Source organism: Tamandua tetradactyla, chromosome 10 (genome assembly GCF_023851605.1).
Source record: "Tamandua tetradactyla isolate mTamTet1 chromosome 10, mTamTet1.pri, whole genome shotgun sequence".
NCBI classification, from domain to species: domain Eukaryota; kingdom Metazoa; phylum Chordata; class Mammalia; order Pilosa; family Myrmecophagidae; genus Tamandua; species Tamandua tetradactyla.
Genome location: NC_135336.1, coordinates 13,458,526 through 13,486,483, shown reverse-complemented (window position 1 = coordinate 13,486,483; position 27,958 = coordinate 13,458,526). Strand labels below are relative to the sequence as shown.

Here is a 27,958-nt window from a genome sequence, read left to right as displayed (position 1 = left end):
TGGATTGCATATGTGTGAAGATTTCTCAATAAAAATATTAAAACAAACAAAATAATTAAAAATAAAACAAAATTTAAGCTCAGCTTTAAAGATGTCATTTCATTCTAAACTCTCTCACTGAGGAAATGACAAGCATTCCTATTAGAAAGGAAAAAACAGGTCTAATTTCTAGCTTCAAATATGTGTACTGGTCTTTTTTTCACACAAGAATAGGTTTTTTTTTGGCATGGGCAGGCACCGGAAAGTGAATCTGAAGAATAGTTTTGTAGTAGCATATAAAGAAACCCTATTTTAACAGAATAAATAGCAAATTCCATACATAAACTATTGAAGATGACTTTCATGTCTCTTTTTTTACTTTTAATCAGTTAAGACTGGAGCTTAAAACCAAAAGAATATATGGGCACCAGTAGTTTGTATGAGTATTGAGAAGTAAATAACACTTTAATGTTATATCAATTCACCAGTATCTTTCAACGTAGTCTTTAAATGACAGACTTAGCCCTTGACAAATCTGCTTGAATCTCAAGGCTCCATTTTGAATCTGGAACTTCTCATCAATAACCTGGAAAGCACACCACTCAGATCCTGTCATTGGAATTCTGCATGTAGATAACCATTCAGACAACACAGACAGCTCTATGTGGGTTACTTTATTCTTTGTGCCAGCTCTGTCTCTCTTTCTCTTTTTGGCTACAACATAAAACAGAGGCTATTTTGTTGTGCAGAGTCAAGGTAAAATAATCTTTTACTATCTTCTTTAGCTGTTTCAATTTGTCAATTTATCTATGAAAAATAAATTTCACAAAGGCAAAAACACAGGTTAATAGTTTTAACCCTGAAAAAGGTGGTGTTTTAAAGAACCTAAACACTGACAACATAAAATAAAATCTTATTTATACTATATGGTTACCTTATACTATATGGAAGAAGAAAAAACATCAATCTTCCCTTTTCTTTTAAAATAAACATTTCTATTAGTAACTATTTCAAAAAAGCAGTGGATCTCAAAGAAAATGAACATATTCCAATAAAAATAATAATTCCGAATCAGTCTGAAAATTCATGAGTTTTGTGGTAAATTGGGTGTGTTGGCAAGTAGGTGATCTTTGGTGACCTATAAATAAGTAGTTTGATAGGGATGAAAGCCAATTTGTAAGCTGCTAGGAAGTGAATAGGTAGATCCAGGCATGAATGCAGCAAATGCAAGCTACTCTATAACAGAAATGAGAGTAGCTCTTTGGAGTGGTAGAGTGAGAGAAAGGTTGAGGCTGGGAATAGTTGGCTCCATCCCTTGCTCTGATTTTTTTTTTTTTTTCATGCATGGGCAGGCACCAGGAATCAAACCCAGGTCTCTAGCATGACAGAGAATTCTGAATGAGAATTCTGCCACTGAGCCACCATTGCACTGCTCCCCCTTTTTTTTTTTTTTTACATGGGCAGGCACCGGGAATCGAACCGGGGTCCTCTGGCATGGCAGGCAAGCATTCTTGCCTGCTGAGCCACTGTGACCCACCCTCCCCTTGATTTTTAAGTCAAGAAAAGAAGGTTAATGAAAGTCTATATTAAAAGATCATTATCAAACTTCAATGAACATGTACAAAATATAACTCAAGGTCTGGTGAGTTTATGAAAGAATCAAATTGCTTTAGCAGGGTGGGTCAATCATAATAGACATGTAAACATTTTTCTACTTTAATTGATTATTTTGATTGAATTGTAGTTGGCTATAGCAGAAAACCTTCATTCTACTCAACTAAAAAATAATGGTACTATTTGAGTAAGATTCATAATCACTGAAGGAAAGTTAATAAGCAGGTTGGAAGAAAAATACTGGTTTAGACCAAAGGGACAATAATCTAGAAGGTATGATACAGAGATATGTAAGAAAAAAAGAGATAATGGGGAAAAAATTGCTTGGAGATGTAATAAGAAAAATAATATTGAGGTCTTACAATTGGTGGGCTAAGGAAATATAATAATGGCATTTAGATATTGGATACTAATGGACTTACAAGGATTACACTTTCTCTCCAGGGAACCTTACTCTGTTGTTGTTGCTATGCCTTTTTTTTTTATCCCTTCCGGACCTAGGTACCTAGAACTTTACAACTCAATCCTCCCTTCCTCTAAGTTCATTTTCTTTGGTTAAGTCTACAACATCAAAATGAATTGATATACGTGTAGTTCAAATGACATATCAAATTTTTAAGTCACACCAACAGACTCAACTAAAAGACAACATATGTCAATTTTATCCCAGTGAATAAAATGGCAAATTGCATTACTATGAACAGTAAGAACTCTATATAGAGAGTATCATTTTGGGGACAAGGGCGTGAGTGAGTGTGGTGGTATGTGGCGTGGAATCTTTTCAAAATATGCATGTCAGAATCCACACCTCTGCAAAAATAGTTTTAATTATATTAGTTCCTCTTTATGTAATTTTAAGTTCCAAATTCTGAGTATGATAATCTTTCTAAGATTGTTTTCAGTCTCATATTGCCTTCAGGGCTGTGATTTTCATCTATAACAATCCTTGAAGATATGGCAAGTAAGGGAAAAGTTTAAGGAGGTAGGATAACCAGTGGAAATTAAATTCAAGAATACCTTGACAATTTCTTTTTCAAATGTAGAACAAAACCATTTTGACTAACTGAGTGTTATATCTATCTCTGTTTTGGCTATTTTTGTTGAATTCAAGTATTAATGTGGCATGAAGATACTTATACTATCCTATAAATTAGAATTATGTTTTGGAATCAATGAAATAATCTCTTTAGATCTAAACACACATGGTGCATTTCTCTTCCAATGTTAGCTTTTAAAATGGTAGTATTTGATCATTCTACTGCTTGCTCCTTTTTTATCACTATAATTTAAAAAATGCACTAATATAGTTGTTACATTAGATAATAGCTTTAGATAATACATTAGATAATATATCTACATTAGATAATATCAAATATGAAGGACAGATGAAGTTCATTATAAAAAAATGATTTGTTGCTGAATATCTGGTAGCTTGGAGGCAAAAAAAAGAAAACTTTCATCTGCAGTCTGAATTTCTAAATTTTAGAGTCAAAACTGAATCTTATGCAGACTAAAATACAAAGCTTGTATCTTTGCTTCTTTCTATTTAATTACAAGAAGGCACAGGATGGAGGATAAGAGGAGACTGAGAAAGTGAAGAAACACAAAGACAAGCCCCAACAGCACTGTATACTCCCAAGATAAACAAATTTTAAATTTCATGAAACAATTACTTGCTGTCTGGGAGATGCTCAGGCATTAAACAATAAAGAACAGTCAACAGAGGCAAGAGGCTGAGCATGCTGCTGAGACTTCTATTCTTTAATCCCTCCAAGCTCTGGTACAAAGGCCAGCTGTTGCCATCTTGTGTAGGGAATTGGCACAGCAAATTAACTATGGGAAAAAAACTAAGGATATTAGAAAGTTCTAATTTACCATCCTCTTTAAACTATCATGTTCTTAACATTAAGGGATATCAAACTATAATATGAAAATAGGCCTCTTATGGTAAATGCAATGTAAATATGAAGGACTCAGATTTAACTGAAGTGTATCTGTATCTTCTGGTTATACAAAGTACATTATTCATTTGAATAAGGCTTTTTTTTTCTCGAAAGAATACATGATTATATCATAAATAATCAAGAAGTATAAGGAAATACATTGAAGCTTATTATAAAACATTTAAATACTTCTATTCTAACCCAGCAAAAAGTCTCAACTTAGAATATAAGCCATTATGCTCAATTAGAGATTCTGTATCTGTTATAGCTGGACCTCAGCACCCTAGGTATAAACTATATTATACTGAAAACTGTGTTCGAATTTTGGGTAACTTAGATACTATTAACTATGGTAGAATGTGACACAGCATATTGGAGACAGGTTTACAAATCAAATAAAGAAAATAAACTTCCTTCAATCTGTTTAGTGACTTCATGCACACTTTAGTATTCTGTTACTCAGATATTCTAACTCTATCAAAGTTTTCACACAGTTTGAAAGTTTATGGAGTCCAAAGCTTTTTATATTCTAAGAAATACATAAGATCATAATAATCAGCCTCTCTAATATGCACTAGTACGTACGCCTTTCTGATCTACCCTGTGAACAGCACTGTTAACTATGGGAACTTCCAAATATAAAGGACCATTTTACATAATTAAAATGTATTTTCTAAAGGCTTGCATTTTCTCCTGAAATTAGTTCAGTACAGTAGTTAAAAACCTGGGCTAAAATCTTGGCTTTACCACTTACTATTTGTGTTTTAAATCTCAATTTCTTCATCTGTAAAATGAGAAAAAATAACTGCTTATATCAAAAGATTGTAAGGTGAATGAAATGAGAATGTGTTTAAAGCACTTAACCTACCATATGCCACAGAGAAAGAATTTGAATATTAATTCACAGACAGCTCAAGTTCTGACACAAAACTGAAAAGGGAATAAGGAGGAAAAGACTCCTTAGACATTAGAAAGAACTACCTGAATGACTGGTAACGTTCCTTTAATTTCTGGGTATCTAGGAATCTCTATGTACATAGAAAATAAAAGTATAACTTGGGCTTTAGTGAAGAAGAGTCAAAAAAAGAAAAGAAACCTAGGCTCTAAGTCCCAAGTAACTTTACATAAAGGTCCCAATAATTAGCAATAGCCTAGATAATAGCTGATACAATGTTCATAAAGCAAACAATAAAAGAATTCCCTGCTATACTGATGAAATTCAGTATAGCGACACTAGCGGCAAATGTTATCAGTGCTCAGATAGTCAGTTTTGGAGGTGGGGGAAAAATTCTAACAAAAATCTGTGAGATGTCAGCACTGTTGCATTTTTTTTTTTATGATGGCAATCATATAATAAAAAAGAATAACTCTGAACTGAGCCATGATATATAAGACAGAACAGTCTTGGGCTCTTCAAAGAAAACATTAAAAAACTGTATTCTACTTCAATACAGAGATTGGATACAATGCTAAAAATTATACTGGGAATCTAAGTAGATTTTATCTAAGTTAATAGTATATTTATCCACAAAAATCCTTTGAAATTAAAAACTTTCTACAAAATCAAAAGACCTGATGAAGCGCAAAATGGAGCATAGTTCAACACTGACCAGTTCTAAGTGTGGGTAGATACTACAAATAAGGAATTGAGAAGATGAGCTAGGTATCTTATTATATTGCCCATGAGATAATCCAGTCTTTCAACATCTTCAGAGAATGGGTTTTCAAAAGATTAGTTTGCTTTGAAGTATTTTTACATTATTTTGATCCTTTATCAGTTATAAAAACAAAATTAAACTTTTTTAGCCCTTTATATGTGAACAGAATCTCAAATTTACAGAAAAGCAGCAAGAACACATTTTTTCTGAACCATTTACTGCCATTATTCCTCATCAGAAAAATAACATTGATATACTACTACCATGCAACTCTAGGACCCCATTCAAGTTTTGCCACTCTCCCATTAATGTTCTTTAGAGCAAAAAGATCCAGTCTGGGATTAAATTTCCATTTAGTTATATCTAAATATAACTTCAGTCTGGCACAGTTTGTCACTCTTTCCTTGTTTTTTATAACCTTGACACTTTTGAAGTCTGCAGGTCAGTTATTTTTTAGAGTGCACCTTAATTTGGGTTTGCTTGATGTTTGGACTGGATTCAAGTTATATATCATGGGTAAGAACATCCTAGAAGCGATGCTGGGTTCTTCTCACTGCATTCTGTAAGTCAGCACACTAATGATTTGATTTAACCATTAGTGATGTTAACTTTGATCACTTGATTAAGGTGGTGATTGCCAGGCTTCTCCACTGTAGTTGTTCATTTTCTTTTTAATTAGTATTTTGTGTGGAATATAATGTGATTATACAAACACCCCAATCTTCATCACTGAATTTATTTATATAATTATATACTCATGGATTCTTATTTTATTCAATGGGTTACAATTTGTTATTGTCATTTATTTTGATGCTCAAATTGCACCAGGTTTGGCCAGTTAGAGCCTCTTCAACCTGGTTTCTGTGTTCTGATGCCATGTCCCCACCATTTTTCAAACACCTGAAGTTTCTGATAACATAAGACGCCCCAGGCTCATCCTGTCCTTTCCCTGGCTTCACCTGTGAAATCAACCACATCTTCAAGGAATCCTGGTTCCTGTATTTGTTTCCTTTTCCTGAGACTCAAGAAGGTTGGTTCCTCTTTATTTCAGTCTTCTTAATTCTCGACATGGCTTCATTTCAATGGTGAATTTAGGGTTTCTTCTCCAGAACGTGAGAGAATACTTTACTGTTTCTTTTGTACTCATTATGTACTCAGTTAAAAGAAAAAAGCCTACAACCTCCAGATGGGTCCCTGGACCAGATAAAATGCAGAGAGGCCAGGCTTTCCAGAAGATCAACTAGTTTCATCTCCCTATCCCATATTATTGACAGTCCCTTCCAACATGAAAAAGTTAGAATGGGCATAGCCCAAATACTCAGAAAGAGTGGGAAGAAGATCAAAGGTGATGGTGGAGTTATACAGAGGTCAGGTTTAACAAATGAGTATGAGTGCTGAATCATTATACTGATATTTCTTTTAGACTCCAGTACCTTAATGCAGCTAGAAATTAAAATCTAAAATTGTGGAACTGCAACCCATACCCAACTCTGAAATCTGTTCTGCAATTAATTGCTGTGATGTACTTTGAAATGCACTGCCTTTATGCATATGTGTCATTTAAATAGAAGGAGCCATATAACAGAGAAGACAGGATTTAACAAATGAGTATAAAGGCTGAATCATTATAGTGATATTTCTGTTGTTCTCAAGCATCTTGCAGCAGCTAGACGAAAAAATGAAAAATCATTGAACTGTAACCCATACCAAACATTAAATCTGTTCTATAACTACTTGTTAAAATGTACTTGGAAATCATTGCTTTTTTGTATATACATGTGTTATATTTCACAATAAAAAATGTTAAAGATAAAAAAAGTAAAAATTAAAAAAAGGAAAGACAATCAGTTGATTTATCTCCAAAACAAAGTGGTGAAATGACTTAAAACCACACAAATTTAAAACTGGCAAAAAAAATGACAATAAAATTTTACCAATCTCTACAATATTCTATTCTACATTATTTTAAAATTTTAATAAATGCTTTCTTGATTGCCTCCTCTTTCCAAATTCCATTAACCAATATACATTCCTACGGAACATGCTATGCAAAAAACTTTGATATGTATAACACAGTAGCAACTGTTATGACTGAAAGTACTCATGACTAGATTCCCAAGTGTTAGACTAAAGATAAACAGTAAAGAAAAAGCACTCTTAAGAGTCTCTTTTTCAACTAATGGACAAAGTCACGGCTCATTTCCTTTAGTGTGACTGGTGAATTGAGCCACTGGTGAAATATTTGCTACCAAGGACATTACTTGGTATATTAATACTACTGTAACTATATATGTACAAATGCTGTAAATTCTTCCAAGGGTTATATGTCAGGACTCTCTCAGGAAACACACCAGGAGAACGTAAGACTGACTTGATATTACACATATATGAATCAGTAATACACTTTTTAAAAATAATCTAATTGAATGAAGAGGGTGAGGGACTATTACAAAACATGAGAAAAGACAATACTTTTTAATCATTTTAAAAATGCATAAGCTAATAACATTCATTGAAGTATTTTACTGCCTTATTATTATGTTCTGAGCGATACAAAAGAAGTATAAGTGTACACATCATGGCACTGAAATACCTTTTATGCTAACAGTATTAATGTAGCATAAAATTTTGAATGGGGGACTTCCAGATGTGTTTATTGAACTAATTCACCTAACAATCCTGTGAAATAACTAAGGCAGTAGTCCTTTTACAGACAAAGAAGCTAAGGCTCTGGAAGATACCTGGCCTAAGGTAACACAATTAAGGCAATTAAGACACATACAAAGATTTTCTATAAATTAACATACTGCCAAAGTGGCATGAAAAACTAAAAGAAAAGACAACAGAAAAAGGAAATAAGGGTTTAAATGAGATGTTTCAGTAAAATAATCTATACAGAAAGATAGAGAAAGAAAAAAAAGAAAGGAAGGGTTCGGATAGAGGGAGAGAATGAAATGAGAAGGGACAGCACAATGCTTAGGTACAAGGTACAAATTATAATAAAAACCCTGCCTGGTTTCTTCTAGATAGTCTTGTGATTGCATTGCAGTGATATAAATTCAGCTTAGAAACTGTCTTCATATTTGAAGAATTGTTTTCTACATAACATCTGCTTTAACTTAGGAATTAGAAAACTGCAAATTTAGCAGTTTTGCAAAACTAAATACAATATGTTGCTCATTTTAAAAGACCATTTTATATTATGGAATTAGCTGGAAACCAAATGCATATTCAGAGTAAAAATACTCTGTTTCACGAAGCTGAAATAAGGGGAACTCATAACAAAGGTAGGCTGCCACTAATAAAACAGAAGCACCAATCACTACTATGTTTCTTAATAATATGAACCTTTTACTGATTTCCATGGGTTCTAAAGATTTAAGTAAATCTTAAGATGTAACAGAAACATTTTCAGAAAGTTAGGATCATTGAAAAAAGAATCAAATACCCCCTTCCTGTTCATGCCCAATCCCGCAAACAATATGACAAAGTGATGAGTAGGGTCAATCTAGGTAGGCATTTGCAGTAGAGGTGGGTAGTCAATGGTGGGTGGGAAAAAGTAAAGGAAGAGGAAAGACACAATGGCCTAAGCGTTAAAGTCTGAAAAGTGTTAAAGTATTCATATGGTGGTTTTGGTGCCCTGGTCCAATAGTGAGGAAAGCATCTGGTGCAGGGTATCTGAGCATAAATGGGATGAAGAGGGTGTCTCCAAGAAAGGTGGTCTGGCTTCAGGTGAGGAGAGAATCAGTGTGTTTGTGTGTCTATGTGTGTACACGGCAGAGTGGGGTGGGGAAGAGGGCTGGGAGAGGAAGGTGGCTGATAAAAAAAGCCTGAGCTCAGTACAAAGGGCATCCTGAAAAAGGGCAACATGGTGCAAATGTGTTTGCAGGGGTGACAGGAACCAAGACATCAGAGCATAATCTCAGTAAAAAGGGTAATGCTGAAGAAAGGCAATCTGGCATGGGGTGCCAAAGCCTAGGCAGGGGGCTGCGGGTGTCAGTGGAAGGTGAGGCACAGTGGTAATGGTGTTAGAGCCTGAGCTGGGTGAAAAGGAAGTTTGAGCAATTGAGGGGCTAGAGAGGATAGATTGGTTACATACAGGGGAACTTAACAAAATAATAAACATATTAAGGACACCAGGAGTCAGGTTTCTCATTGTCCGAAAAAGGAGTCACAAATCCAGAAAGAGAGAAAACTAGAATGAACTCTGTGGTAGTGGATTAGAATTGGAAATATTGGTGTCAATTTAAATGGGTCTAAACATAAACATGTGGAGAGAAATACAGCTGTAATACACATATATACAAATACATATACTTTCATAACATTTATATATTCTCTAGCTCTTTCTACTCGGGGAGCCTGGGAACAATGATAATGATACTCCAATAACAATGAGCATATCTATAGGGCCTAGATTGTGATTTCCAAATTCCAGCCTCCAAAAAAAAAAAGAGAAACTGGGTCAGGGCAAGTATAGGAGGAACCTGGAATATCTCATTGTATGAAGAACACTGAGATAGCGGATGGAATTTGAATGGGGTTTGAGAACTAGGTGGTAGTAATGTATCAATGTTAACAACCTGATTTCAATGGCTGGATTATGGTGGTTAAGTTATGGTTGTTTGTAAGAAATATACATTAAAGTACCTGGGAGTGATAGGGTTTCAAGGCAGCAACTTTCGAATAGTTTTGGGGAAAAAATTCTTTGTACGTACTTGCAACTTTTCTTTAAGGCTGAGATTGAATGAATGAACAAATACAATAAATGGAAAGAGGGAAGGTGAAAGGCAGGAAGATGGGCAGGAGGAACTACTTACTGAGGTCTTCAGCCAGCTGAACTCTTTTACCAGTAAGCAACTTAACCTTCTTTTCGCTGTCTTCGGCAAAATCTTCCAATACCTCTTTAACGTTTTTCTCCAATCGCCTGACTATTAAAAGTAAATTAAAAACCCGAAGAGCATCATTTTTATGAACACAGAGGAATGAAAAAATAACCAAATATGGAGAATAAGTTTCTATTTTTCTCATATTAGATTTGTTAGGCTCACACTTCTCAGTTATAAGGAAAATTCCACCTGCATTACAGTACTTTTATCAACATGAAACTGATAAATATCCTCAGAGAAAGTAGTATTTCCAAGCCAAAACATTTTAATGGAAGTGCAGATAAAAAAAAACTAAGTTATACTCATTATACTCCTTCATAAAAGAATTTTTGTGTTATGAAAAGACTCCCATCTTTTTCAATTACAATTTATTTTCACTAATATTTTATGAGCAAATTAAAATTATCAGGTTTAAAAGGAAGTACTTGGGCATCCTTTCATAAAACATGGATTTTATCATTATGTTTTGATGTCACAACTAGAAAACGGCTTCTATATGCCTTACCTTCAGTGTTTGTAAGTTGCTGCCTTAAGGTATTTGCAGTGATAGCAAGCATGCGCTGTATTCGCCAAAATAGGACTACATCATTACACTCCAACTGAAACATAAAGTAAAAAAGATTACCAAATGTAAACTTGAAAACCATAATCATAAACAAGTACAAATACTAGAAGTCAGTACTTACATCCTAAACTTTAATAAAAAATGTTCAGTTAATTCAATATGTGTATTTCTACCATACATATAAGCTGCAGGATTTTCTCTGCATAGTATTCACGAAGTTCTATATGAATTGGGGTCTATCTGCCCCACACCTACATAGCTTTGTTTTGATTCCCAAATTACAAAACAAACTTGTCAAGCAGAGAATTTTGCTTTATAGACAAATACAAATTCACAGCATATAGCTTTAATTTGTATTCCATTTCAATTAACAACTGTATTTAACTTAAATATGTCCCTAGGTTAACTGCATTTCTTTGAGTGTGTATTTAAGCTATTTCTGAAACTGAGCTATACATGAAAAAAACAGTTTTTAAAAGTAATCTTATTTTGTAGGGAAGTTATCATCTCAACAATTAAAGTTGTACAAAAAAACTTGCCACTTTCACATACATGCATTTATATACAAGTTTTCTTCTAAGCAGATGAAAATACAAAAGAAAAGCATTTCACGGGACTCAAAATTTTAAGACCACTGATTGCAGAGTTCTTGTACACGGATACTTTAAAAAGCAGTTTTGCTTGTAAGAAAATGACTAAAATACATCAGTCTGCTGCCACCTAGGGGTTACCCTGTAAAATGTGACATGAAGCTATGTAAAACTGTCCATTCCAGGAACAGTATGCAGTTCTTTTGAAGAATCATTTAAACAATATTTTACCGATGTGAATAAAGAATAACAATATGATTTAGGAGAAAAGAAGAATAAAAAACTTCTTTTAATATGATTTCCACATAAATTACACACATACACACAGAAAAAGTTGAACACTAAAATGTTAACTAAAATTACTTTTTTTTACCGTTTATTCATTGCACGCATTTTACACAAATGGGAATGTATTATTTTCTAATGCAAAAGTTAATTCTTAAAAAAAATGGAAGATCAATAACAAAAGAAAAGTGGTTTCACTTTTCTTACAGGCACTGCTTAAAGGCACTGTGGATGAAGTGCAAGTAAGATGTGGAGCTACTACCAAAGTGGTAAATATCTTTGAACAGATATGAGGTGGGTCATTCTTTATAAACTGTGCATAGTTTTTCCTAGATCAAAGGACTTAAAATTAATGCCACAGCTAAAGTTTACTTTAAAACATGTTTAAACAACTATCTCTAACAAACATTTCTCCTTGTTTTTGGATACCTTACCTCAGAATCTACAAAATGCCTTTGGTAGTAGTAAAAGCCCCTTCGACAAAGATTACAATGGTTTAGAGCTGTTTTTAAGAAATGCCTTCTATAAACTTGATGCCAAGTGTCCTTAATCTAAAATGAGAAAAGACAGAAACCAGTTACTGTACACTCTTGATGTGGATCAGTCTGAAAAAGTCTTGCACAAGGTTTATTATAAAAAAGTTAAAAGTAATAGTACTGTAGTTATTCTACCAACTTTCTATCCACTAAAGTTTTTTCAAGATTAATCAGTACTCTGATCCATTACAAGCTTATGTACTTCAAAATCTGCTGTTTTCAATAAGCATGTTATTGTATATAGATAGGCAATTAATAGTGTAGATAAGGTGGAGATTTTCTTCTAGTTTGAGGTAAATAAACCAGGCAAAAAGAGGTCAAAAGTCTTGTCTCAGTTCACAGAACTAATTAGCAACAGGGTTAGGACTAAGAAGTTGGTCTCAGACAATGCCCATCAATCTAACAATATTTCCTTTCTGACTTAAGAAAGTCCACTGCTATCAAATTGTCATAATACCCATTACTTTATACTATATGGTCTGTTAGAGTGTTGAGAGTTTTTTTTTTTAACATATATTGTCTTTTTTAAGCATAACAACATTAATGTTAAGTAGCTAGAATAAGTCCCATCAACCCATTTCACAGATGAGGAAAATAGGGTTCAGAGACATCATATAAATTACTCAAGGTGATATTATTAGCAATTAGGATAGAACTGTGCTAGAATTCATATCTCCTGAAAGCTAGTCCATCCAACATTTGTTTCATCTTACTTTACTACCTTTTTAATAGTTTCATAAAGCACTCTGAACAAAATATCACTTGGGGGAGAAAAAAAACACTCAAGAGATTTTCTTGATTCCAAAAAGCAGTTAGGATGGACAATCAATTCAAACCCTAACATACAAGCAAGCGCCTTAAAAAAAAAAAAAAAATCACACAAACTCTTACATTCCACTTTTAAGAGAAAGTTCTTCCTATCACATTAAACAAAGTATCAAGACTAAAAGGCACATAAAGTTTAAAAGTATCAAATAGAACACAACTTATAATTGAGAGCTAAAACCAATGTGGATAAACTTATGTTTAACTAAATATCTCATTTAAGCATTAGTTTAACCTCATTTTCAAATTATGAAAAATGCTAGATGAATAGTTTCAAATCCTTTTGAGTTTTACCAGTTTTCTTTCCTTGCCCTTCAGTGAAATTTAAAATAAGTATTCTCATTTCTCAGTATAGAAACATAAATGCCAGATCATCTTCCAAAGAAAACATGTTTCACTGTGTAATTTTTAACATGATTGCTTTCCCCACAAGATTTATGTTTCTAAATGGGTTTCACATAGGCTAATATTAAAATGGACTTTTGATCACTTACATATATCCTAACTAAGAAGGAGGGCATGTATGCCCAGAAACATTTGCTGTTGTTCTTACTTTGTCCCGAACAAATCTCATGAAAACACATTAAAAAAAGTCTAAATATAGACTATGTTTATCCTTCTATCCATTATAAATGAGCAAACCGAGATAGGACCCAAAAGCTTTATCCAACTTAATAAAAATTTATTTCACAGCTTTTCTAAATCCACTTCAACCCGACTGAGCTATATTATTTGATTGTAAAATACTGCACGTATACACAAGGAGCCATATTTAAGCAGAAATTCTATTTTGTAATCTGAAACAGTGTGATGTGGTGGAAAGCTCTGAGTGGGTCAAACTTTTGACCAATTGAACAGCTCAACTTGCCTAAGTAACTTCACTTCTCTAAGCCTCAAGTTTCTCCATTTACAAATTAAGGCATTAGACTTACAAAAGCAACTGTGAGAATAAAATTTCTACTCTATACAACCAAATGTTTGAGTTTTTGTCAGCAAATATATACACAATCAAAGTTAAACTGAGGACTTAAATAGCTAAGTAACAGTAAAAGTAGTTATATTTTACTGAAATAAATAAAGATTAAGGAACAGGTTCATGTTTTTTGACATTACTTATTACCAAATTGGGATCCACTTCTACTCCTCGGGATTCAAGGTTCTTTCGGACTGTGGTTATCTCATCACTTGCAAGATAAGCTGGGTGTTCATCATTACATTTCAACATCTTCTCCAGTTCATTCTTGGTTTCATTATGGACACACTTTAAAAGGTTTAAAAGAGAACTGTGTTTCGATAGTTCATAATTTGACACACTTGTAAAAACAGAGTCTCAATTTTAATAAATACATTATTATTGTGCAACAGGCAATACAAACTTAATTACGAAAAAGAAGAAAGAACAACCTGGCTTATAAATACAGGGCAACAGGTCTACGAATGGAGAACAGCCTGGCCTTATGAGAGGAGATAAAGCAGGAATTAGCTCTATTTGTTATATTTTACTTTTGCTAATACATTTACTGCTGAAATTTTAGCACCAGACATATTACTAATAACTTCCTTTAATTCTTTTTTGACTTTAGTGTATAATCAAGGTCTAGGAAAAAGTCCCCTAAAGGTATGGGAAGAGATAAAGTTCTATAAATGCCTCATATTTAAGAATCAGATTACTGAAAAGACTCACATATGCTAATATGTTTCATTTCTGATATAGAAATACAAAACACATAGATTTTTAAAAAGTCATTTAACTAAAATTTGTGCTTCATTCCTGGAGCCTGCTCATGCAAAACAACAACAACAACAAAAACTGTGCTTCAGACTGCTTCTGTGAGGTTAGTACCCATTATTCTTAAATTCTCTTCACCAAATGAGGAAAACATATACACACCAGTAAAAAGTCTAGAATACAAGACTATTCTCCTATATAAAACTGAACTTATCTTTTTCTTTTTTCAACACTACATTCAACATTGCATGGTAAGAGAAACTACCTTCAAATTCATCGATTACTCTTAAGTAATTACCACAGTAATTTAACCCAAACTGTACCATAGCTACAGAATCTGAGTATTTGTACAAGAAAATCCTTAAAGACAAATACATGGCTTGCAAAGAGTTACTATTTTATTTTCTGAAAACATAACACTTTAAAAGGAATATTGCTTAATGAAAAATTTCATTGTTTGCTTGAACATCTGGATATTTAATGTGAGGTAGGAAAGAGATTTCTGAAATTGGTACTTTCCAAATCTTCTGTCTTTTGTGTTTCCATTCTACCTTTCTACCTGTCCCAGCTCTACTGCTACCACCACACTTGGCTTTCAGAGGAGTATAACAAGTCTACCATCTATCCTAACTGACCTTCATTAGTTCAGCACAGATAAGGTGAGTTTTTCACAAGATGGATTTTTCTAGAAAATTAATGAAAAACAAACAATACAAAACGTGAAATAGTTTCCAGACCATGGGTTTTTCACCTTTATCTCTGGATAATCTTACTTCTTTTCCTGCTAAATCCTGTCACTCATAAAGACAGTAGAAAGAACTGTTACATGGCAGCTAAATTTGCAATCCTAGATCTGAGGATATTCTCAGCCTCTTCTAGAATCTCTGTTTCTCACTGTGATCTCCAAGTATGAGGTCTAGAACAGTGGTTCTCAACTAGAGGGGGAGGGTTAGAAAGGTTAGAGGAGAAAAATCTGATCTAGTGAGTCTGAACATGAGGCTCTACCTTGTAGGAAAAAACAAAACAGACAAACACAAATACCCGCTCAGGTGATTCTGATGTGCCCTCCTCTCTTACCCCAAATTTGGCCTCTGTTTTATGATCATCCCAGGTCTTAGGAATCTTGCTCTGAAATCCTAGAGGGGAGAGGGAGGAAGGGGCTCTTCTCTGAAGGGTTCCACATTTCTCTTCTACGCTAAAGACTCTTTGTGTTAACTTCAAAACTAATTCCTCAATTTCTCTTGAGGGATGGATGCCCTATGGACCCAAGTTCCAGGGGAAAAGAATTTATAGTCACGAATAATGTCTCCTTGGGAGTATCTGAACACAGCATATTCACCACTAGGTTGCCAAAGCAAATTTTGCCACTGTCAATTGTTCTGGAGAGAATCTAGGCCCATTTTTTTTCTGCCTGGAGTTTATCTGCCTTACACAAGCTCATTATAATCAATGCCTCTTCCTGGTTCAAAGTCAGAAACCACTGATGGATCCCCTAGAAATTATTTTCTGATAGATTGCCCGCTCTCAGGCCATCTGCATAGCAGAGGTAAGTGAGATACCCTGGTGTGCACGATCCAATCACTAACTCTGTTCCTCAGCTTTTCTTCAGGCTCCTAATGACTTATTTTTCACATAAATCATGACAGAAAAAAAGAGAAATGGAAGACTGGCCCCTTTACCACTTTGAGACAAGGTGAAACTCATATCTGATATGAAGCTTATAAAGCGAGAAATAAGTGAAACTGAAAAAAAATAGGGTGTTACTTAATAATTTAATGCTGTACCTAAAATAAAAATAAAAAACAATGTAAATCAATAATGAACTAGGGATGATATGTAAGTTGGTAATTTTTCATTCTCTGTATCACCTCTCTTGACTTTTTCATTTTTTAGTCTCCTTTCTCTAATTAAAAGGATGCATGAACAAAGAAAAAAAGAGAAGAGGGTTGGAGGCCCAGTCTTTTTTATTCATTACTTCATTTACTTACGTATTTAAATTCTGTATTCTATTTAAACGCTTTTATTTAATGAATGAACATAAGAATGAGACAGAAGTAAAAGACTGAATGCTATATAGGAAAAGAAGCCACAAGAAGAAGAAAGGAATAAAAAGGGTAGGGGTAGGATGTAGGGGCTTTAATTACTTGAATATTTTCCCTCTATTTACTCATTCTTTAAGTTATTTTTACTTATCTTGTTCTGTTGAGATGCTCATTAGATGTTTATTAAATGAAAGAATTCTACAATTCTGCTTTCTGTCTGAATCTTTATTTTTGTAGACATACTCATTTTGTAGACACAGATGAGAAATACAACAGAATAAAATGATCTGAATAAACTATTAACGGAAAAATCCAGACATAATAGAATATGAAAAGGTAATAAAAATCATTATATTCCTTTTTTCTAAACACATTCATTCTAGATCTTAAATTCTTGGCATTTTTTCTTCATAATTTTCATTTTCTTTTTTTAACCTCTTAAATAAGAAATCAAAATGAATAATGACCAACCACAAAAGGAGCACATTTCATTCCTGATACCTTTTTAAAATAACAGTTACTTTACTTTTTAAAATAACTTTCGTTTGTAATTTATGCTTATTCTAAAGACTCACCATATTTTAGAAAGTCTGATATAAAACATCTGAAATATTTCAGACTAGTCTACAGTCATGCAAAGGTTAAATTTTAATGCCTGAATTAAAATGAACAAAACTACAGCATTATTAGACCAGAGATTTGTTTTTACCTGTTCTTGGGTCCGATTCTTCCAGTACAACCACCTCTTCTTCCAATCTGGACCTACCATGTTTTCAATTGCATTTTCAGCTAGAAAAGTAAAAATTATTTTAATCTGTCAAGAATTTTGTCATTTACCAAGTATATAAATTACAACTGATGATGGTCTTTCTTAACTACTTTTAAACACTGTATCAACATAGTCAGTTTGAATAAAGAAAAAAATTACATGACTGAAATGGAATATGTATAAGAATTTAATTATGTATGTGTTTAGAATCTCTGGAAAGTATTATGGCTTATAAAATTCCTATAAGTACAGTAGCAAACACCCTAAAATATTATCAATTACAGCTTTTTAGAATGAGCACATATAAGCATCATGTGTCTAATTTATTTAATATTATAGTAATTAATAAGCAGTTGACTGAAAATCTCACAAATACTATTCAACTATAGTACTAATGACATTATATTTATAATACTTCCTAAAAGTTGGATGACTCTTTCACCATTGCAAATACTCAGAACTCAATGACCTGTGTCCCTACTTACTATCCTTCAGACGAGCCTGAAGAGCCTCTTCCATAAAATAAATAGCTGCATCCCACTGATGTTTATCAGATATGGACCGGTCTTCTAAAGCATTGTGTTGAATAACTCTCTGAAATAATAAAGAAGGAAAAAATTAATTTGATTTATGTCATATTTTAGCAATTTCATTCAAATTGGCAACTTAGTAAATATCTAAAATAACAGATGTAGCTAAAACAACATAAAAGTTATGTCCCTCCCATAAAAATGCAGAAGTTCTTTTATTTACCTGCTTATTTGTCAGCTTTCTGTCTAAAATACAAATATTAGAGATTCTTTCCTAGCCCGAATTAAATGAGCTATCTTTAAAATAATCCAGAGAGAGGCATATTTAACTACAAAAAATGCAATATTCAGAGCCTTGCATTCAGGGACTAAAAATCAGATCATCTCCACTTCTCCTTTTTGCCACACCTGTCTTTTTTCTCTTCAAAAAAGGAAGAGAAAAAAAGTAATAACCATTATCTCATATAAACAACAATAAAAAGAGTAACTGGGAGGAAGATTAAAAGGATAAGACAAGCATAAATATCAGTTGCTCTTTTCAACTGAAAATTGGTTTTCAAGTTTCAAAAGTTTTAAATGAACAAATGAAAATGGCACCATCCTCTCAGAAAGTCAGTCTCATAACATATTCAGCAAGAATGAATACAGTTTTCAAATATGAAGACAAGTATTAAATAAAATTATAATTATGATCAGTCCACTAATATTTTCCTAGAAAACCATTCCATCTTGTCAATCTATAGTGTCTCTCCTAATTCTCTGAACAGAGGAGGTATTTAATAAAAGTTTGATAATGGTGATGAGAAAATTTTATATAAAAAAAAGATGCTTCAGGTGGTGAGGACGGGGGCCAGGGTTTGTAGTCATACAGAGCTGGGTCTGAATCCAACTCTACCAATGACACACAGGGCTGTTATAAGAATTAAATAAAGCAATACTTATAAAACAGACTTCTTAGCACATAGTAAGCATTTAATATAAGACAGTTTTATGACTTTGGCAGCCTAACATTTTATGATTCAAAACCACTGAAAACTGGGCATGCGATGGTGGCTCAGTGGCAGAATTCTCGCCTGCCAGGTCAGAGACCCGGTTCAGTTCCCGGTTCCTGTCATGAAAACAAAAACAAAAACAAAACAAAACAAAACACTGAAACCAATGCATTTAATTTCTTTCATTACCACAGAGGGTAAAATGAAAATAAATTATCTGTAAATCAGGTCTGTGTAATGGCTAATGGATGACAGTTTTTGGAAGTTTATGGAAGCCTGTTTACTGCAAAATTCGACTTTTTTCTGAAATGATAGCCAAGAAAGAATGCAAAGAGTAATTTTAAAAGGATTGAGAAATGTTAGAGGGCAAATTATAGATCCTTCATTCTTGCAAAGTCAGAAATTAATTTAAATAATCACATAAAAACAGTCCCTTGTAAAAAGGGTTTCAGTTTGACAAAATACATAAAAATATGAGGTTGATAACCCTATAATACAAATAATATACCAAGCTGTCTTCTGCAAAGTCATTCCATTTGTGGCGTTTAATACTTTCTTCCTTAACAGCTTCTTTAAGTTTGTCAAATATGTCGTCATGCTCTTTTCCTTTTGGTTCTGTCATGAATCGAGAAAATTCTTCTTGTAGGGTCTTCCAAGCAACCTAGAATTATCCAACAGAGAAAAAAGCTGTACTTACACGACATGGTTTTATTTAATATATAGCATGAAAAATAACTCATTAATTCAAGCCATACAGATATGATAAATCAGCTTATCAAAAAAATACATATGAAATTATATTTTTTTAAAAAGGCAGCAAATATAATCTCTAAATTATATTAAAAAAAAAAGGCAGTTCAGAGGTATCAATTGGTGGCTGGTGAAATGGATTTGGCCTCCTAACATGTTTTGCTAGACATACAGAGTGTTTTAAATTTTTAATAACTAGATGCCAACATTTAAAAATTGAGAGACTTCATTTAAGTCTGCATTTTCAGCTTCTCTTAAACAATCTGGCAACAATGGACCCCCATTCCTACATGATACCACCAACTGGCACTGCTTAACAGCTGCCCTGTTTGATAAGGTATATATGCTCTGCCACCATGTATTTCTCTTAGTTACTTCATCCTGTAGACATCTGAGTTTGTCTATATCTTCCACACTAGAAAAAGTTTAAAATTAGTTTATTTAGTCTTCTTCATATCTTTGCAAAGATATGAAGTACTAGAATACTTTCAAACATGGCTGAGCATTATTCAGATTTAGATTAGTTAACTTTTAACCAAACAGTGAAAGGAGGCATACTGTCAAAAGTAATCAAGAACAGAACCAACGTATGCTTAAGTGAGCTTTTTAATGTTAGATTTTATATTTAGCCCTTCTCATTATATAAATCAAGGAATTAGGGTACAAAAAAAGGCAAATGTAAAAAAATACAGTGAGTGATTAAGTCAGTATAATAATCTGTTTGACCGATCAAACCTGTGTCCTTTTTACCACATCTAGTGTAGAAGAGTGGAAAGTGGCATGAAAAAAGCTAGTGCCTTTTTAATAACTTCTTTCACTGTTTGAACCTTAACATATAAAAATGTTCTAGTATGAGACGGGGCCTAAAAAAAATTAAGGGCAACAGTGAGGAAAACGAGTGAAGTGGCAGCAGTAGGTCTCTAGATGTTTAGGGGTAAATGTGTTGAGACCTGACCAGGGTTCAGCACCATGCAACTGAAGAAAAGAGGCTGCAAGAGTTCTTAGAGAAGTATGAGGAAATTGAGACGAGGGGTGAAGAAGCCAGGGCTACAGTGGGGTAGGAAAGAGGTAAAGAATTAGAAGCTATATTTTGTTTCTAAGTTGGTGTGAAAAGCAAAATTATTTTTAATACTGATTTCAATTTTATGAGCGACCTCACACAGAAGCACAGGACTTCTGACTCTAGCTAGAAAAGTCACTCTTCACAGAGTAATGTGAATGGCAGATCGACCTGGATGGTGATGATCCTAACAACAGCAGGTGGCAGTTACAGAGCCGCTTACCATGGGCCGGGAAGTCTTTAAGTGTTAATTTATTTAATCCTCATAACAACCCTGTGAAGCAGGGAACATTATCACCTCCATTTTATAGATAAGGAAACAGAGGCACAGAAAGGTTAAGTAACTAGCCCAAGGATCACATGGCTATTAAGTGGTGGAGCCAAGATACATCAGTATCAGAAATATATTCTCTCAGATCCTTTCTTATAACTTCCAGTCTAATCTTTTGGCAAAATTCTAACTAAGGAAATGATTATTTAAGTATAATGAAACCCTCTAGAAAACCAGTAGATGAAATATTTCATCCATAATCTTCCTTATCTAAATCTCCATCCACAAAAGTTCAAATCATTTCACATTCAAGCAAATTTTACTGGTTTTATTAAATACTATCTTTAGAAGAGAAACCAATTTCTCCAGACTAACACTAAACCAATTAGCAACTTTTTGTAACTGGGAGCAACATTGACATTAATCTCAACAAAGAGATGAGGAACAAAGTATAAATGTGTATAACAACCATAAAGAGTGGTTGTGATGGGAATAAAATCTAAAATTCACAGCTCCTACTCCTTTCAGACAATGCTTCTTACCCATTTAATTAAATTATATCCTAACCTCTACTGCTTTATTAGGAAGCTGTTTATCAGTCCACTGTTTAAGCTTGATATCTACTGTAGTATTAAAAGTTCCTGAATTCATGGTCTGTGCAGCTGGAAGATAGATGTTTTCGATTACATGAGTTGATACTCTTTCCCACAAGGACTGCTGAAGGATTTCTTCCCTGAAATTTAAAAAGAATAACAAAAAATTCAAAAACATTGAACTGAAGGACAATATTAAGTTTTTAAAAATAATTTTACTAAGGTATAATTAACAGAAAAAACTGCACATATTTCAAAAGTACAATTTGATCAGTTTGACATATGTATAGGACCATGCATCATCAAACTCAAGATAATGAACATATTACCCTCAAAAAGTTGTAAGCATGGGCTCTGCTGTCACTAGATTCATTTGCATTTTCTATTTTCTTTCACTCAGCTTAATTATTTTGATATTCAAGTTGTTGTATATACCTTTATTTCACTTATTATTGCTGAGTCGTATTCTACTGCATGAATGCTTATCCATGTATCTGGTGACAGATATTTGGGTTGTTTCTAATTTGGGGCTATTACAAGTATAGGTGCTACGAATATGAAAAGACATGTACAAGTCTTGGTTGAACATAAATACTTTCATTTTTCCTGGGAAAATACCTAAGAGTAGAATGGCTGGGTCATACAGCAGGTATATGTTTACTTTTTAAAGATACTGCTACCTGCTTTCCAAAATGGTTGTATTATTTTACGTTCCTATCAGCAGTCCTGAGAGTTCTCGATCATTCACATCCTTACCAACTCTTGGTATGGTCAGTCATTTTAATTTTAGCCATACTATTAAGTTTATAGTGGAATCTTGTGCTTTTAATTCGCATTTCCCTAATGACTAATAATTCTGAGTATCTTTTCACATGCTTATTTGCCTAAAATTAGGCTAATGTATACAACTTCTCCTGCATACATGTTGATTGCGAAGTAGAGCCCAAGACTGAAACTTCATGGTATAATTTTAACAATTTATTAGACAACAGCACAAAGTATAAGAATATTATGGGATACTGCTATGTAAGACTGTTCATCACTTCATGATAAAAGTAACAGTATAAAAGGTACATCACCAAGTTGAAAATTCTGTCTTAAAAGACATCTTATGTCTAAATAAGAACAAGACAACTATTTCAATCAAGAAGAAAAAACCCTGAAATTGCAAGAAAATATTTATTTGGCTTCACCCAAACTAGTTTCTATTGCAACAGTATACCACAACATGCAAAAATGTCTGTTTATCAAGGTGTCAGTGCTAATAGCAACGTCAACCCTCTACGATGCAGCTCCAAAGCTCAGAATAGCAGAAACATCCCTGATAACCAAAAGCTGACCTACACTTTCTTGGGTTAGAACAGTTACTCCTCCAGCCCCATTAAGACTATTTGCTAAACATTCTGTATAAAATTAGGTGTACTGAATTAATGAGCTTAGATGCTAATTTCTCCATGCTAACTTTAAGGGCTTTTTTCACTTACAAATACACCTGTGAGGAAAGGATATGACAGATAAAGAGGGAATTACAGGAGCAAGCTGGAAGGAAAGAAGCTTGTCCAGGGTTCCTATTCAGATAAAATTTGAGGCAAAACCTCAAGAGAGATTTCTGAAAGAGAAACACAAAACCAGGATCCAGCTTTAAAACAGTGCTTTTTTCTGCTCCTGCCTCAGTACAGACATGGGCTTTCACCTCTTCTTGGGAATCTGTGGGCCAGGAATTTCCATCCCAGGCACCCTCTCAAGGAAACGATGATAAATCCCAAAGTTAACTTTCTTTTTAAGAGGCTGAAGTATCTCAAAGACCAAAGGTGGCTGTTGATTCTTAACCTTATTCAAGCTCTTCTGTCTTTTAATTGCTGTGCGGTTTGAATCTGTGGTGGACCTCAGAAAAGCCATGTCCTTTAATCCTCATTCAATACTGCTGGCTGAGAACTTTTTGATTGTTCCCATGGAGATGTAACCCACCCAACTGTGGGTAGTAACTTTGATTAATGGCTTCCATGGTGTGCATCTCCACCTGTTCAAGATGGGGTTGCTTACTGGAGCCCTTTAAAAGGGGGAAACATTTTGGAAAGAGCCTGAGAGCCACAGATCCACGAGAGCCCGCACAGCCAGAAAACTTTGGAGATGAAGATGAAAAACACCCCTGGGGGAGCGTCATTAAACAAAAAGCTAGTAGACTTCACCATGTGCCCTTCCAGCTGAGAGAAAAACCCTGAACGTCATCAGCCTTCTTGAACCAAGGCATCTCTCCCTGATGCCTTAGAGGGACATTTTTATAGACTTGCTTTAATTTAGACAATTTCACAGCCTTAGAACTGTAAATTTGCAACTTTTTAAAAGCCGTTCCATTTCTGGTATATTACATTCTGACAGCTAGCACACTAGAACAACTCCCAAGCTGCTCTCCCTTCATCACAATACTTTTTATTGAGCCCCAATACCCTATTCCATGACCAAAAAACATTTTACATTCTCATTCTTCCTGTTTCGTCCATCTCTAAGCTCTTCCTGGTTCTCTTTGAAGAACAACTGTCCTAAATTCTCTCAACTGGAAGCTGCTCATTCATTCTACCTAAGGTAGATACCATGTCCTCCTCACCCCACAATCTCTGTTCTGGACTATTAGCCCTCAATTCTGATGTAAAACCCTGTGAATTATGAAACCATGCTATCTAGTCATACCATCCACTATCCCAACTTATTGGTATCATTTACCAATTTCCCAGCATATATTCCTTATCATTTGGCTTGCAGACTTCTTCTTCGCCTGGTTTTGCCATCATCCAAGGATACCTCTCACAAATATACAATATACAACTAACATCTTCGTTTTATTGGTTACCTTCTTTGTCTCCAGGGAAATTCATCTACACTCCATTTAGATAAAAATTTAAAAGCATCTATCAAAATGGAAATTTCTTCTTTTAAAGCCAAGTACTTACTCCATATAAAACGTTCAAAAAATATAGAAAAAGTTAGAAGCTCCCTCAATCCCCATTCTTCTTCCAGGGAACAACCACTATTCACAGCTTAATTCATCATTATAGAAATTTAAAGCCTACATGATATTTGTGTGTGTGTGTGTTTTAGTTTGTTATACTGCTGAAAATGCAAATACCAGAAATGGGTTGACTTTAAAGGGCATTCACTAAGTTGCAAGTTTACAGTTCTAAGGACATAAAAATGTCCAAACTAAGGCATCCAGAAAAAGATATCTTGACTCAAGAAAGGGCTGATGACGTTTGGGGTTTCTTTGTCAGTTGGGAAGCTGCATGGCTTAGTCTGCCAGCTTTCTTCTTCAGGTTCTAATTTCAAATGGCTTCCCTGGGGGCGTTTTCTTTCTGTATCTCCATACATTTCTGTCTGTGTCAGCCCTGAAGCTTTTACCAAAATTCTTCCCCTTAAAGGATTCCAGTAAGTGACCCACCTTGAATGGGTGTAAACAGATCTCCATGGAAACCAACTAATCAAAAGGTCCCACCCACAGGTGGAAGGTCACATCCCCATGGAAAAAACTTAATAAAAAAGATTCCACCTAACAATATTGAATCAGGATTAAAAACCATGGCTTTTCTGGGATACACAACAGATTTAAATCTCTGGACCCCAAAAAGACATGTTCTTTCTACATACAAAATACATTAATTCCATTACAATATCAAAAACCTTAAACCATTTCAGTAATAATACAAATGCAACACAAAGTCAAAAACAGTACTCTAGCTCATCAAAGTCAATTACAGGCCTGGTCTGTCCTATGGCAAAATTCTTCTCTACCTGTGGATCTGTGAAAACTCAGAACAAGTTATCTGCTGCCAATATACAAAGGAAGGACAGTCATAGGATAAAGGTCCCGACTGCCATAGGGGGAGATTAGAAGGGAAACAGGAGTTATCTTGCAAAGCAAATGCCATAAGATTTCAAAGTCTGAGAGTCATTCATCTTCAGGGTTTTAGGGAGCTGCAGTCCCATGTTTTCCAAGGGCATAACCATGTTTTCCAAGGGCATAACCAATTGGCTCTGCTCTCTCTAAACTCTGAGGTGAGGGTCACAACACTGGGGGACCCGGGGGAGACCATCTTTTTCTGGCTCCATTGTCTCCAAGGCCGGGGGTACCAAAATTCTTCCTGAATATTAAGGCAGTAGACCCGCCCTCTGCCTCTGGGGCAAACTCACCCTCTCCAAGTACATGGGTAAATCTGCTCTCCTTGCCTGAGTTTTCTTGGCTTCAGACCTTAGCTTCTATGGTTCTACCTTTGAAGTCTTTTCCTTCAATCTGTCCCTTTTCAACCTATTTTAGTTCATGCTGGTAGTGGTTCTATTTATGCAGATCTCACAAGAAATTTGCTGTTTTTCTTTGCAGTATACAGGGATCATAGCCATCAGATAACAGGACTTTCCATAATTCTTTTCCGGAAAACTCCACTTTCAATTCCGACTTTTTCTGAAAAGGCTAACTGATTCCATGTTCGGTTAAATCCTCACACAGGGCACTATTTTCTAGGGTCTCCCTTTCTGGAAGTCCAAAATTTTAGACCATCAGTTTCTGGTTTTTCTGTACCCAAGAGTTCAGTTCTCACCTTGCATCTTTCCTGTTGCATTCTAATAAGCTGCAAGAAGCAGGCAGGCTACATTTTCCATATGTACTTTGGAAATTTCTGCTAAATATCCAAGTTCATTACTCCCAAATTTTCCTTCCCTCAATACCAATACTTAATTTTGCCCAAATTTTCTGCAACTTTAAAACACAGGTTGCCTTCCTTTCAATTTGCAGTAACACATGCATTCTTTCTGTCTAAGGCCATATTCAAAAATACGTTTAGAGTCCATATTTCTACCAATAGTCTCTTCAAAGAATTTTAGGCTTTTTTTTTTTTTTCAAATTATTCACAATTCTTCCAAAATCTTCCACTCACCCACTTAAAAAGTCATTCCAACACGTTTGGTATTTGCAAACCACAGCACTTCTCTGATATCAAAATCTGTTTTAGTTTGTTAACACTGCTGGAAATGCAATATAGCAGAAATGGGTTGGCTTTTATAAAGTGAATTTATTAAGTTACAAGTTTATACTTCTATGGCCATAAAAATGTCCAAACTAAGGTATCCAGAGAAAGATACCTTTACTCAAGAGAGTTGATGACATTTGGTGTCTCTCTGTCAGCTGGGAAGACACACAGCTACGTCTGCCAACTTTCTTTCCAGACTTCTTCTTTCAAATGGCTTTCCCAGGGGTGTGTTTTATGCATCTCCAAATGTCTCTGCCTGAGTCAGCATTAAGCTTTTAAGGACTCCAGAAAGCAACCTATCTTGAATGGGTGGGTCACATCACCATGGAAACAATATAATCAAAACATGGCTTTTCTTGGGTACAGAACAGTTTCAACGTGACACAGTGCAATTGTATTTATACAAGTGAAATGTGGATGATACTATATATACTCTTTTATAAAAACTTTCTTTACTCTAAAAATATATTGCATTTTTGTCCATGCCAATATCTTATATTTTTCAATGGTTACACAGTAATCCACTCTATGGATGAGCCAAATTTTATGTAATTCCAAACAGGGCATACAGATTGTTTTCAATTTTTTTTAGACAATTTATAATTTAGACAGTTTACAGTTTTAGACAATTATAAACAATACCACAGTAAAGATTCTTATGTGTTCATCTTTGTCAGATATATCCTTTATTTCCACAGATTCTAGAAATGTAATTACAGGATATAAAAAAATTCAGTCTTTAATAGACTCTTCTTCATTACCTCCACATCCAAGCAATCAGTAAGTCCTGTGCAAGCCATCATCACCTCTCACCTAGATTACTCCAAAAGCCGACTGCTTACTTGCTTATAGTTTTCTTCATCTGTATGTCATTTTCCATACTACAGAGGTCTTTCTAAAATGCAAATCTAACCTAAACTTCTTCAGTAGCCCCCATTGCTCACGGGATAAATTCCAAGCTTCTTAACATGACTTGTGAGTCCCTTAACAATTTATACTTTGCTGACATTTATTGTTTCATCTCCTGTTTCTGGTCTCCATCTATATTACAGCCATAGGGAATTACTTTCAACTACCTGTATTACCTCTGTTGCTCTCATCTTCTGGCCTCTGCAATATTCCTACACCTGCTTTCCTTTTTATCCTTTAAATCTCAGATTATGATATCAAAACCCTTCTTTGATCCCTCAAATCTGAGACAGGGGAATCCACTGTGTGTCCCCAATTTCTTTCATCCTTTTAAACTCAATCAAAATAATATTAAATTTACTACTTTCCACCAAAAACTGCTTTGGCAAAAAATATTAGGTACCATTTTTAAAA

At 34.3% G+C, this 27,958-nt stretch overlaps 1 protein-coding gene across 6 annotated transcripts in view; it reads right to left on the bottom strand.

Annotated features, from left to right (window-relative positions):
- The window catches only part of OPA1 (OPA1 mitochondrial dynamin like GTPase), a 101,938-nt gene that overhangs the window by 18,033 nt on the left and 55,947 nt on the right, over positions 1-27,958 (bottom strand). For all 6 annotated transcript variants that reach the window (XM_077117900.1, XM_077117902.1, XM_077117901.1 and 3 more), the window contains 8 exons: positions 21,595-21,760; positions 19,455-19,607; positions 17,910-18,018; positions 17,365-17,444; positions 14,005-14,145; positions 11,958-12,074; positions 10,589-10,682; positions 10,015-10,125 (listed from right to left, as the gene is read on the bottom strand). In XM_077117900.1, coding sequence (XP_076974015.1) covers positions 10,015-10,125; positions 10,589-10,682; positions 11,958-12,074; positions 14,005-14,145; positions 17,365-17,444; positions 17,910-18,018; positions 19,455-19,607; positions 21,595-21,760 — 971 coding nt within the window. The remainder of the gene's footprint in view (positions 1-10,014; positions 10,126-10,588; positions 10,683-11,957; positions 12,075-14,004; positions 14,146-17,364; positions 17,445-17,909; positions 18,019-19,454; positions 19,608-21,594; positions 21,761-27,958) is intronic.